This window comes from Sorex araneus, chromosome 4 (assembly GCF_027595985.1).
Source record: "Sorex araneus isolate mSorAra2 chromosome 4, mSorAra2.pri, whole genome shotgun sequence".
Classification (NCBI taxonomy): domain Eukaryota; kingdom Metazoa; phylum Chordata; class Mammalia; order Eulipotyphla; family Soricidae; genus Sorex; species Sorex araneus.
This window is the reverse complement of record NC_073305.1, coordinates 174,025,980-174,039,384: the sequence shown is the minus strand read 5'-3', so window position 1 is coordinate 174,039,384 and position 13,405 is coordinate 174,025,980. Positions and strand designations below refer to the sequence as shown.

General features: G+C 38.1%; 1 protein-coding gene across 4 annotated transcripts in view; it reads right to left on the bottom strand.

Annotated features, from left to right (window-relative positions):
• Nucleotides 1-13,405, bottom strand: part of STXBP5 (syntaxin binding protein 5) — a 189,587-nt gene that overhangs the window by 76,680 nt on the left and 99,502 nt on the right. For all 4 annotated transcript variants that reach the window (XM_055134182.1, XM_055134184.1, XM_055134181.1 and 1 more), the window contains exons 10-14: nucleotides 8,725-8,879; nucleotides 7,200-7,272; nucleotides 1,760-1,907; nucleotides 1,515-1,582; nucleotides 1,212-1,252 (exon numbers count right to left, since the gene is read on the bottom strand). In XM_055134182.1, coding sequence (XP_054990157.1) covers nucleotides 1,212-1,252; nucleotides 1,515-1,582; nucleotides 1,760-1,907; nucleotides 7,200-7,272; nucleotides 8,725-8,879 — 485 coding nt within the window. The remainder of the gene's footprint in view (nucleotides 1-1,211; nucleotides 1,253-1,514; nucleotides 1,583-1,759; nucleotides 1,908-7,199; nucleotides 7,273-8,724; nucleotides 8,880-13,405) is intronic.

The following is a 13,405-nucleotide window of genomic DNA, read 5'->3' as shown; positions in this document are numbered from 1 at the left end:
GACAATAGTCTATGTTTATTTAAATTATTATTTATTTTCAACTAGGTCAACATTCTCTTATGCATTTTGATAATGTATTCACTGTATTTATTAACCAAAAAAGCACTCATTGAAGTCATTAAAAAAATCACCATCATGCTGAATTTGGGTAATCTGAAAAAATGAATAACAAAAATATTTTAGAATAAAATCTATAGTTATAATAAAAACAGTCACTTAAAAAACAATTTTCTGTGCTTTCTCTAGCAAAGGCAGAAAATTTTCTCACACTTTTGCATAAGGGAAACATAGACTATCCTGAGTCAACTGGATTCTGACTGAATGCTTGCTCTGTATGCTTGCAAAAACTTATTCAAAACATTCTTTCCTTTCTTTCCATCATGTAACCACCACGCATTAATTCACAGAGAAAAAAGAAACTCTGTGAAACAGGTGTAAAGTCAGACATTAAAATGATTATAGAGGGGCCAGAGCAATAGGACAGCAGGTAGGGTATTTCTGCCTCGCATGAAGCCAATCCAGGTTCAATCCCCAGCATCCGGTATGGTTCCCTAAGAACCCCCAGGAGTAATTCCTGAGAGCAAAGCCAGGAGTAACGCCTGAGCATCGCTGGGTGTGACCCCAAAATAAAAATACATAAAATTAAAAATTAAAAAATAAAATTATTATAGGAATTTCCATGGATTTCCCTGTCACTCATATTTCTGAATTAGATGAGAAAGTTTCAAAAAAAAAATTGAAGAAATAATTTCAGTAGTTCCATTGGGAATTAGAAGATTTACTTACGGCTCGCAAGAAAATCCTTACAATATTAAGAAATCTTAATGTAAAATATTTCCAAGATATTGAAAGAGTGAGAAATCAGGCAGGGGACAGGGCGCCACAGGCTCCGGGGCAAACTCTGCAAGCGGGAGGCCCGGCTTCATTCCTTGTACCACATCAGCCTTGGAGCACGGCTGCGAGCAACCCCATGCAACATGCCTGCAGTGGTCCCTAAACACTGCCCCATGCTCCAAATACAAAAGATAAACTTAAAAAAAAGAATATCTTTAATCTATTAAACATTCTAAACCTATTTGCTTAATAATCTGATACTAAATTCATCATCTCCCAGATTTGAAATTAAAGGTTGGCTTTGAAATTAGTACAAAGTAGGTTGCATTAAAAGAGTGGCTAGTAAAACATAGATAAATACTATTCCGATCACTTACTTGCAGAAGCATCCCAGAACTTAACTGACCCATCAGCATGCCTAAGGAAAATAAATGAGTTAAGGAGATGATAAAGAAAACAAACCATTTTTTTCTATTTGTAAAACATATCGCTATTTATCGAGATAATTCAATCTCCAGAAATGAAGAAAAGTTAAAAATTAAGGGATATTGGCAGATTCTTGAAATTAATTTAATTTTTATTGATATGGCATAAGGAAAGTACTGTCTGTACAATTAATGTTCATATAGTCACATCACATTTATATAACGGATTTGTTTAATAAAAACAGATGTACTTACCCTGTGATAATTATTTCTGGGTAACTTTGAGCACCCAAACCCCAATTACCTCCATTGATGGGCCATTCCTGTAAGAAAAGATTATAAAATAAAGCCATGTCCAGTATACCATGCCACTTATCTGTTATCAAGAACAGTACACAAAATATTCTTTTTCCAAGAAGGGTTGTCAAACACTCCAAGGCAATGAACAGCAAAAACACCCTAAACGGAAACATCCAATAGTAGATACCAACGTTCAGTACCTTTTTGCTATAACCTTGACGCTTCTGTCTAGCTCCAACAGAATAAAGTGCAGGAATAAGGTCCACAGGACAATCAGCAAAATATTCACAACATGTAACAGGAGATTCGTGTATAGTCAAAGGGTAGGGATTTTCAAATATAGGATATCTATAAAAAGGAGAAAAGGGAGATATTTTTCAACTTAATAAATGATCATCTGATTAATAGAAGAAAAAAATGAATAAACCAGACTATTAGAATGCAGATTTATTTTACGTTGATTAATATAAAGTTGGAATCTTTGGAAGAATCCCATGACATAGTTTCTGAATTTAAATTTTAACTTTTAGGACAGCATGATCTTCTCTGAATTGTTTTTTCAATTATATACATTCTGCATTCTAATTTCAATTACACACTTTATTTTTTTTTGTTGTTTGCTTTAGGGCCACACCTGGCTATGCTCAGGGGTGCTGAAGACAGAGCCTGTGTCAGCCATGTGCAACACAAGTGGCTCATGTGCCACACTACCTCTTCACTGCATTCTTAATAGATTTAATTTATGTATTTTAATGGCATCTTTTATACTGAAAGTTAGCCAACGAGAGTATTATACAGAAAAGTTGAGGATGGACGGAATTCATGCTGAGTCAGTCAGAAAGAAAGGGACAGATAAAGAATGATCTCTCTCTTGGGTGAAGGTTAAAAATACACAGCAAGATAGCAAGCAAGGGTCACAGGCAACAAGACAGGAGAGCTGATACCACACAACTTAGTTGTGGGGTCCTTTGAAAGGGAGGGGCACTGCGGTCTCTGGGGAGGGAAGTGGGCACACGGGTGAAGGGTGTGGTGTTGGAATTATGTGCATAGGAAAACATCGTTAATTACCAGTACTGCAATTCACAAAACCTCAAACTAAAATAAAATGGTTTATTGTTTTGTTTTTTAAGTCACAGTGGAAGCTACATATCATGTGTCACATACTGGACCTACATGCTTTCTATATGTTCACCTTACATCTTGCAGCAAATTTATGATATAATTCTTCTAATGAAAATTTTAAAAGACTTACAGGAAGCAATGTATTAAACACACTCCAGCCAGCAAATAGGAGATCTGGTTAACTGAGTTCTTAAGCCGTAGGCTGCAATTAATAAGTACCTCATATTTGTATTATTAAATCTAATACATATCTAATTCTCCTCGTCTCTCCATCAACTGAATGCTTGCTGCTGTATTTAATCTAAAACTTCTATTTTATTGTAGTGATAAGCTACACAAAATTCAAGCATACATCTTTTATAAATATATTACTAAGGCAAAAACTGTTTTGAAAAAATCTGAAGATTAAAGTAAAATCTTAACAAAATATATAATACTATTTCTTTTCTGGTATTAATACCCTCAGAATTGAGAATGGTTACTCAGTAATACATGGAAAACTAGAAACTAGTTGAACAGGTCTGAAAAACCTCGATGAGCACCTTGCAAATACAGGATGCATTGATCCATCTGTTGCTGCTACTTAGTAACTGAACAGTTAGAGGAGGGTCAGAGATACCCCAGGCCTGGAGTACATGATATGCACGCAGTAGGTTCCATTTTAATCCACAGCACTGACCATGTGGACCCCCAAAGCATCACTCCCAGAGTAGAAACTGAGTAGCAGTGGGATGGCCCCCCAAAAAAACCTTAGAGGAGAAAAACTTTAGAAGTATTTGTAAAACACCTCAAACTGAGCCCACTGCCACCACGCCATCTTCAGCTGCACATTTTAACAAATGGAAGAAAAAACTCATTAAAAATATTAAAACATTAAAAATAAACAAATTTTCTTCTCTTGATATTAGCTAATTACTTAATAAATGCTACAATTGCTATACATTTACATATCATGATTAAGATCATAAAGTTATCTCAAAAAACTCTTTGACACAGTTTCATGCCCTCTCATTCTTGCTCTGTGAATCTTTATCTCTTGTAAGGTAAGTGCTCTACTCACTAAGTCATATCGCTGTCCCCTACACAGTATTTTCTTGAATTAAGTAGATGCAAGCAATAAAGAACATGTCAAAAACTCTCACTATTTAAAAGGTTGACATATTAGGCATAAGTTATTCTAATGCACCCATTAAATTTCTTTAGAAAAATTTGATTTACACACATACATTAAAACCAAGTGATTGTTAGAGGTAGCAAGTATTAAACTGATGTAATTTTAATAATGACTTATAATATGGCAAATGATACTGTTCCCGTATGCTCTAGGGTTTCCTAACCTCGATACTGTTTATACTTAGTTCTTTGTTACTAGGGACTGACCTCTACCTTGGGGATGTTTTGTAGCATGCCATGCCTGTATCTGCCACTAGATGTCAGCACCACCATTCCGCTCAATAAAAACAGCACAAATGTTACAAATATCTCAGGGGCAGGGTGGGTGGAGGGTTGGGGCAGAGGGTGAGGGGCTAGGGGGGGTGCACAAAATAATCCCCATCTGAGAAACACTGAATGTGAAAATCATCTTTAATGAGAGTATCTCAGGTGATACATGTAAGTAGTAGAATGTGCTTCCATTCAAAGAATTTCTAAGTAAACATATCACCTATGATAGAAAAAGTAGAAGCTGGCAAATGACACAAAAAGTTGCAGAGAAGCTACAGTCTGAAGATTTTCATATCAGACATGACATGAAATAATAAGGAAATATCACATAGGAAAAGGAGACTGACTTTTAAAGTTATGGGGGAGGGGGGCTGGGGAGAGAGTATGGCAGGTGGGGCCCTTGTCTTGCATGCTGCCAACCCAGATATCACTTATGATCCCCTCAGCCCTGTGAGGCAGGACTAAGTCCCTGATACAAAGCCAGAAGCAGGCCATGAGCACTGCTGAGCACTGCTAGGTGGCCAAAAAAACAAAAAAACACCAAAAAACAAATAAAACAAAAGAAAAAAGGTTATGTGAATATTTTTATGGCAAAGAAATAAATATCTGAGAAAAGACCTGAAAGGACAATGCTCGTTTGACATGGTTAACATTTTCAGAAGGACGAAGGCATCTGTGAAAAGTACCCCGAAGGTCCACTGTGCAAAGTAGACGGGAATGTGTTTTTAAATAAGCACCACGGAAAAGCATGGTGGTTTAAGAGAGTAAAAGATTAGCAGTGCGTGTAAATGGATCTGGCGACAGTTCCTCTCACAGAACCTAACATGGGTGGAAAGAGTCTAAAAGAAAAACACAGCATCTTCTCTGGGGGGTAACTACAAAGACTCAGCTCCAGCACAGCACAGGAGGGAATCAAGGGGAAAACACACAGCAGCTCACCAGCACAAGGAGGGGAAACAGGAGCACTGGAGACATCAACAACACCAATAAATCCGCAGTGACACTATGATGAGGATGCTCAGTGAGTCAGCGCCAGGAAGAATAAACTCAAAATGAAAAAAAAAAAAAAAACTGCTCCAGTCAGAAATGAAGCACATGGTAGGTGATATTAAAAAGTCAACAGGAGCTCTGAACAGTAGAGTAACAGAAGCCGAGCCAAAGATCAAGAAGCTCCAAGATGAGAAGGAGGAAAGCTCAGGAAAGAGCAGGAGGTGGAAAATAGTCTGAAAAGTAATGAGCAGCTACCAGAGAACTAGGGGATGGGCTCAAGAGCAGCAATGTATAAAGAATCACTGCAGTCTCTGAAGAACGGGAAGCAAACGTGAAAAAAACAAAAGTTAAAGAAAAACATCAGCCAGAACTTGCCAGAATTAAGGATTACGGGCACTAAGATCTCCGGGGCTAAATGGGCCCATCAAAAATAGACGGAACTAGGAAAACTCCAAGACAGTCTGTACTCGAAGTGCGAGGCTCCAAGATATAGATAGAATACTGAAAGTAGTAAGATCCAAAAGAGGGACTCACAGAGCAAAGTCCAGGAGATGTACAGTATCCTGTTCATAAGGTGAACATAAGACGTGCATTTGCTAGTTCATAAGATCTATCAAGAGAAACTTTGCAAGGCAGAAGAGTAGAGACGAATATAGTACAAAAACTCAAGGAAATGAACACCCACCAAGAATACTCCTCAGCTCGATTACCATTCACATTTGAAGGAAACGATCCAGAGATTAACAGATAGGCTCAGGGACTTGCTAGCCTTGAACCAGATTTTGCAAGAAGCATTAAAAGAGCTCCTTTAAAAGGTGGGAGGGGAGATGTGATCCTGGCGACCGCACGTGTGCGGCCTCTCTGCAGCTGCATGAGCATGATTCCAGAGGCCAGCTAAACTACTTTTGGTACCGGCAGCTCCTTGCAGAATGTCTCCAGACTGAGAACTAAGCTTTGGCCCCATGCCTGCCCAGGAGGGGAAAGCTTTTTCTCTCTTGCCTTTTCCTTGCTGGGGGGGGAGCGGGGGGGGGAAGGGGTGGTGAAGGGCATGATGACCGCCATATTATGAGGACCACTAATGAGAGATACAAGCTTGCAATGATCCAACTTCTGGAAGAAATTTTCCTGGACTTAGTTGCTAAAATACAGAAATCCGCGGCCGCACAACCTCATATCTCTTCACAGCAGGTCTGACTCTAGTGGGGAACTCCTAACAATAATAGTGAGGTTTTTGTTGAAATATTGAATGTAACCAAAGTAAAGAGAAAGTAAAGTGAAATTTATCAGTTACACAGGCGGGGGTGGGGGGAGGGATGGGAGGTATACTGGGGGTTTTTTTGGTGGTGGGATATGGGCACGGGTGAAGGGATGGTTGTTTCAGCATTGTATAACTGAGACTTAAGCCTGAAAGCTTTGCAATTTTCCACATGGTGATTCAATTTAAAAAATTAAATAATTAATTTAATAAAAGAATAAAAGACAGGAGAAACTTCCATCCAGTGAGTACAGTGCTCAGTGGGGATGGATGCATATGCTTTTCCGCAACTAGACCAAGAAGGGAGAAAGCCACAGAGCAATTCATCACTACAAATCGATTTTTATTGACTTATTTTCTGATAAAATTCTATTTGCCATTCTTTAAGTTTTATTGGACCACATAATGTGATATAAGTTTGTACTATGCCCGCCAATGAGGCAGGCTGGTGGTAAGAAGGGAACTTGGGGATATTGGTGGAGGGAAGGGGACAGTGGTGGTGAGACTGTTACTGAAACACTGTCTGCCTGAAGCAACTCTATCATAAACAACTCTGTAAATCATGATGTCTCAATAAACATGCCTGAAAAAATAACAAGAAATCTGACAGGTAATAAGTGCGTAGCTAGGGCTCTAAACAGGTGGTCACGGTTAAGGAAATGAGCACAGATTTCTCAAAAAATGAAATAGCCAATCCTATGCTAAAAGTTTCCAACGAGCAATAATCCTGCTTCAGATAAGCCTCCCTGGTATATATTGCCACTGCATAAAGCTTAGTGATACACGAAATCTTCTTCTACAAACTGAATTAACTGTTCAGCATTTCTTACCCATTTTGTGCAAGGTCTATAAGTACTAAATCCTTTTCTAGGAGAACAACAACAGCATATGGTTCTTGAAAATCTGGAATGAAGAAATAATGCATAAGCAGTAGTTTTAAAAATGCCAAGGGAGAGCAAATCAGATCATTATTTTTTGCTTGGTTTTTGTTTTATTTTGGCTTTCTCTAAGCATTTTACATTCTGATCTTGTACTACATACAGCTTACAGCTAATAGGTTTTAAATCAGATTAATCTATATGAAGAACCATAGAAAATTACTTTAGTTTTAAATAAAGATAGAAAGCTCTAAAGAACTGCAATAGTATTGTAATTAAAGGCAAGGGAATAGACAAAACCCTCAAATTTAAATTTCAATACTCAAAAGAACAAATTTCATTATTGGATCTCATAGCAATCTAATAAAAAAAAACCACCTTCGTACTACTCTCTCTTGGTTATTTAGATGGGACCTGGAATCTATAAACCGTATTACACCTTTACATCTCAAAGAGCTTCAAATAAAAGCCCTGACTTAAATTTCTCTAAAAATAATATATTTTTAATTATATTAGATAGTTGTGATGGTTAATTCTATGTGTCAGATGTGTTTGCTGTGCTGCCCAACTGTCTAGCTACCATGAAGATGTTACATTTAAGGTCACTTTTAGAAGGGCTTAGCAGTTTTATCAGTGAACTTTAAGTAAAGCAAATCACTGTATCACTGTTATCCCATTGCTCATCGATTTGTTCGAGCGGGCAGCAGTAACGTGTCTCATTGAGAGGCTTATTGTTACTGTTTTTTGGCATATCCAGTAAGTATGGGTAGCTTGCCAGGCTCTGCTGTGCGGGCTCCATACTCTCGGTAGCATGCCGGGCTCTCTGAGAAGGGCAGAGGAATCGAACTCGGGTCCGCCACGTGAAAGGCTCAACCGCTGTGCTATCGCTCCGGGCAAGTAAAGCAAATAGCCTATATAATGTGTGTCTCATCTAATCAGTTGTTGGTATCAGAAGCTAAAGACTGGGGTTTTCTAAAAAACAAATAATTTCCACTTGAGGCTGCAACACAGAAAACTGTTCAAGTTTCCACCCCAAAGAATTCAATTTGACTGTGACATCAACTCTTTCCAGCATAATCTGTCTGATGGCCTGCTCTATAACATTTAGAAATACTGGCCTCCACGATTGTCATTCCATTCCTTAAAATAAATTCTGTATCACATTTTATGCACAGACATATGCATAGACATATGCATATAAATATATTTACTTCTGTTTTCCCACCCATCTATTTAGTTACTGCTTCTGTCTCTCTAGAGACTTTAATACACTAATATTCTGTTATTTAAAAAATGTTTCATATACAGGTAGTTTTATGCTCCAAAGACACCATAATATCAAATGCTAAACAGATAAAGCTTATTTAAAAAAATTAACCTCTACAAGAAAATAATGAAAGCAGCAAAATAGAATAAGCAAATTACTTGCGAATAACAAGGAACTGTACAGAATGAGTTTTAATGATACAAAGCTTACCATTGGGGTATGGTGTTTCACAAAGAGTCAAAAAGTCGACAATCGAATAGTCCATTTCTAGCACAGCAGTACTTTTCCCATGCATAACTGTTAAGCAAGGTCTTCTTCCAACAGTATCATAGGATAAACCTCCTGATAAAATAATGAAAGGTTCCCTGGAAATAAAAAACATATGTAGGATTATAAATAGCGTAGTGAAGACTGATTATTTTCTTGTAATGTCATATTTTTGTTTAGCCAAACGATATTTAAATTCTAACTCCATTATGGATGGTTTAAGTGACTACTCACACGAGAATCTTTCAAGGGCATTAGAAAAGACTCAAATGAACTCCTGAAAATTAACTTACAGGAAATATGAACACTGCCCACACGTGAAATCTCATATCTCCCCTTGGTCGTCAAATATTTTTCCTTTATCCTACTCCTATGTTGATCAAAAAATTCTGTGTTTCTACTAAAAAAGTCTCTTGAACATTGCCTGTCATTTAATCCTACAAACCGGACCTTTTCAACATGTGTTCCAAGAGAGAATGTTGATGCTCAAAGGCATCCATCGCCCGTAATTAATGTTTCATGGGTATATCAAGAATTGTACCAGAGACCCACGATGCCAGCTTAACTACCAGCTCTGCTCCAGAGATTCATAACTGAATCTCCAAAGAGATGAACTGCAAAAGTCTCTCCCATACCTCTATCTGGACCTCTAAGGAGTCCCCGGAAGGGAGGCGGGCCAAGCTTCCCACCCTATCGAGGCACTCACACCCCGACAGCTGCCGCCACGCTTCAAGCCAGACTCCATCAACCCACGACTGGGCTCCAGAGACGCTAACCTACAGAAGACCGCATGTACGCGCAATGCCCAGATACACAGTCTGGGTTTTCTGGAGCAACATCTCTGAACTCTACAACACTAACATCCCAGTAGGAGCACGCCGGATGGGATGGGAATGTCACTCGGAGTCAACTAAGCTCAACTAACAACACACCGACACAGAAGGCTCAACGAGCAACAACAGCTTAGTAAACCCAAGGACAAGGATTGATGTCCCCAGGGTAAGGTACAACAGTTTTCACAAATTTTCTTTTACTGTAATACCTTTTTTTGGTGATTTTATTAGCAGTTTAGTGGGAACAAGCAATATAACATTATCGTGGGTCTGTATGGGGGCTGGTCTGAGAGGTGGGTGGTTGGGAAAAATGCAAAAATGGAGACAATGGTACAGGGAAGGTCCTAGTGGGATTGGTGTTTGGAACATTGAATGCCTGCAACAAATCACAGCGAACAACTTTATCAACCAGGGTGTTAAAGAAAGTGAGGGGAAAATAAAACTAAAAAAATTTAAATAGAAAATAAAAGAATTGTACCGGATACACACTTTGTTTTATTAAGAATATTATGAAAAGTCATTTAAATCACTTTCCATAGCTCCCATGTGCTGCCAGCTTGCCTCTTTGACCTAAGTTTTTTTGTTTTGTTTTGTTTTGTTTTTTTTTTGCTTTTTGGGTCTCACCCAGAGATGCTCAGGGGTTACTCCTGGCTCTGCACTCAGAAATTATACCTGGCAGTGCTCAGGGGACCATATGGGATGCTGGGGATCCCTACCCGCTGTGCTATCGCTCCGGCCCCCCTTTGACTTAGTTTTACAATTTCATTAATCATTAAGTTTGATGATATATCTAGATCTATTTTCAAAAACTATTCTAAATATATTTTTGCATGGGAAATCCCACCTAATTTTAAACCATTCACATCCAGTACAGACTTTAATAATACAAAGTGGTTGAAAGTGCTAGTTCTGAAATTTTCTGAAAATCTTTACATTTAAATCTCAATTCTGGATTTAGTTTCCATGTAATCTTGGACAAGCTTTTCTGTGGCTCTCTAGTTTCTGTAACTATAAAACATAGACATAGTGGTATATTTCACTCTCAGATAACTACTGAGTGCAAAACATACAAAAAGTGGAATAACTACCTGGTAAATAGCATTAGATAGTTAAGAATTAACTATTATCTATTATTATAATGAAATAGTGGGAATATGTGTCATTTAAGTCATCACTCAATATGAAAATTTTCCTTATTTTCATGCATGGAAACATTTAAACTTCTAAATAGAATTTTACCTAAAAATGACTGAAATCTGTTATCTTTTATTTCAGAGTACAGCAGCATAACTTGCAAATTATAAGCAAATATAAGTATTAGTCAAGTGACTGATATCTTTTAATACTTTTAACCATACCAGCTATTATATTTACACTATTTAAAATACTGAAATTACAAATATGTATGCTTGCGTGACCAGTAATTTCTTGTTTGAAACTGCAGTCTCATATATTGTTATTTTTTCTTGACTATTTTCTTATAGCTAAGAGCTAATTTATTTAGCTTATTTTTTCTCATGAAAAGGTAAGGAGTTTATTCATTCTACTTAGTGCTGTGTCCAAAACAGCATACATTATTAAGTCTATAAATGAATTCATAGAAATGCCACGTCACACTATTTTCTACCTTATTTTAACACAAATATCATATTAATTTCTCACCATCAGAATGATTTGGGTGGTCTTATTTTCCAAGCTAAACTACAGTAACATGAGTCATAAGTGTAATTTAACTACACACTGTTTCAATCTTCTGCAATATCAACATTGCCATGTCTGTGTTCAGAAAAGTATAATTTTTTTCACTTTTATCATGTTATGAATAAACATAATTGCCCTCTTTCCTTCTTTGTAGTAGACTAAATATAATGTAATACAACTAAATATTAAGTATGAGGAAGAAGGGCAACTTGTCCAACACTTAAGGTTTTTACACCGTAAAAGGCTTGGACTAGATACTTCATATGTAATTTTTCAAGAACATTCTGGTGTGTGTTTTTTATACATAGCTAAAATTTTTAAAAGGTCTTATGAAAACTATGAAGAGAAAATAGAAAAGATTTCTTATTTTAAGCACCTGTAGAGGGATGTACTGCCGGCAGGCAGCCAGTTTACTAGATAGCCGTGAAGATTAAGCACGTTATTTAAAAAAAAAATACACCCAAGTGAGTGAGGCAGAAATTATCTGACCCCATGGGATATAATTTTTCCTAATGTTCTGGGTCTCACAGATGAAATATTAATGAAATGAGTCATAAATACAAGGAGGAATGCAGCTCGACATTTCAACACTAGACTATAAAAACTGTAAAATGTCAAAGTTTGTGTTGGCACCTGGAATCATTTCAAAGAGTGAAGGCATGTGAATTGTTTCTTCAGGGGAGGGGGCCACTCGGGTGATGCTCAGGAGGTACAGCCATCCCACCAGCAACTCTGGGTGCACCAGGCTGGTGGGCTCATGGCGGCAGGGGTACCCAGACCACACGCAGTGGGGTTACACCCAGTGATGTGGGGTCCAAGTCAGGCATGTGCTAGGCATGTCTGATGGAACCACGGTGCCATCTCCCACTCCCCCGAGCTGTAAGTGACTTGTGCAGAGGTGTATGCTACTGCATTTCTTCAGAGCATGTCTGAGCGTTCTGGAAGGGGAGCACAGCTACTCTGTGACAGATGTCATAGCCAGATCGCCCTCACATCCTGTCTTTCTTATTAAGTGAGAGTCTTGAAGTTATAAGGTCTAGAGGTAATTAATTTTTATTAATTTTTTACTAATTTTTATTCCATTACTTTAAATAGGATTTAAGTAAGAATCATCTGAATTAAGAAGGGAACACCAAGTAAAATGTGGTCGGAGGTCATGCAGGGGAGGGGTGACACGTGCTGAATGTAGACTAGAGACTAAACACAATGGCCGCTCAACACCTTTATTGCAAACCACAATACCTAATCAGAGAGAGAGAACAAAAGGGAATACCCTGCCATAGTGGCAGGGTGGGGTGGGGGGAGACGGGACTGGGGAGGGTGGGAGGGACGCTGGGTTTACCGGTGGTAGAGAATGGGCACTGGTGAAGGGATGGGTTCTCGAACTTTGTATGGGGGAAAAATGAGCACAAAAATGTATAAATCTGTAACTGTACCCTCACGGTGATTCACTAATTAAAAATTAAAAAAAAAAAAAGAATCATCTGAATTATACTGGTTGCTACCCTGCTCCTGGTTTTTGTTCTTGTTTTTGGGGTCACACCTGGCAGTGCTCAGGGCTTACTCCCTTACTCCGCGCAGGACTTGGAGGACCATATGTGGTGCCGAGGATCAAACCCAGGTCAGCCTCATGCAAGGCAAACTCCCTCCCCATTATACAATCTTTAAGATCTGAGAGCCTCATTTTTAAAGGTATCCTGGTTAGAGAAAGGCAGAGTTCAGACAAATTAGAATTTTGATTGAAACTGTTAATAGGGCAAGACACTTCAAAATAGTAGATAAGCTTTCTTCTTTGATTAACTGGTCTTGACATTAGGTTTGACTGAAGCTGTGTTTACAACAAAAGCTTTTTTTTTTTTAACTGAAAGGTGCCCATTTGTATAACTTATTGGCTAAATTCTACATCAGCATTCATCCGCTTGCATATTTGGGAATACTTCTCAGAATAAAGCTGGTCACAGCTAGTCCAGAGAAATAATATGGATGAGGCAGCCTGTCCATGATCTTGGGGTTGGAAGGAGAAGGATGTCCACTATCGAGGTAACCGGATGTAAATGCGGCAGAATTCCAAGTCAGGAATGATTTGGTAT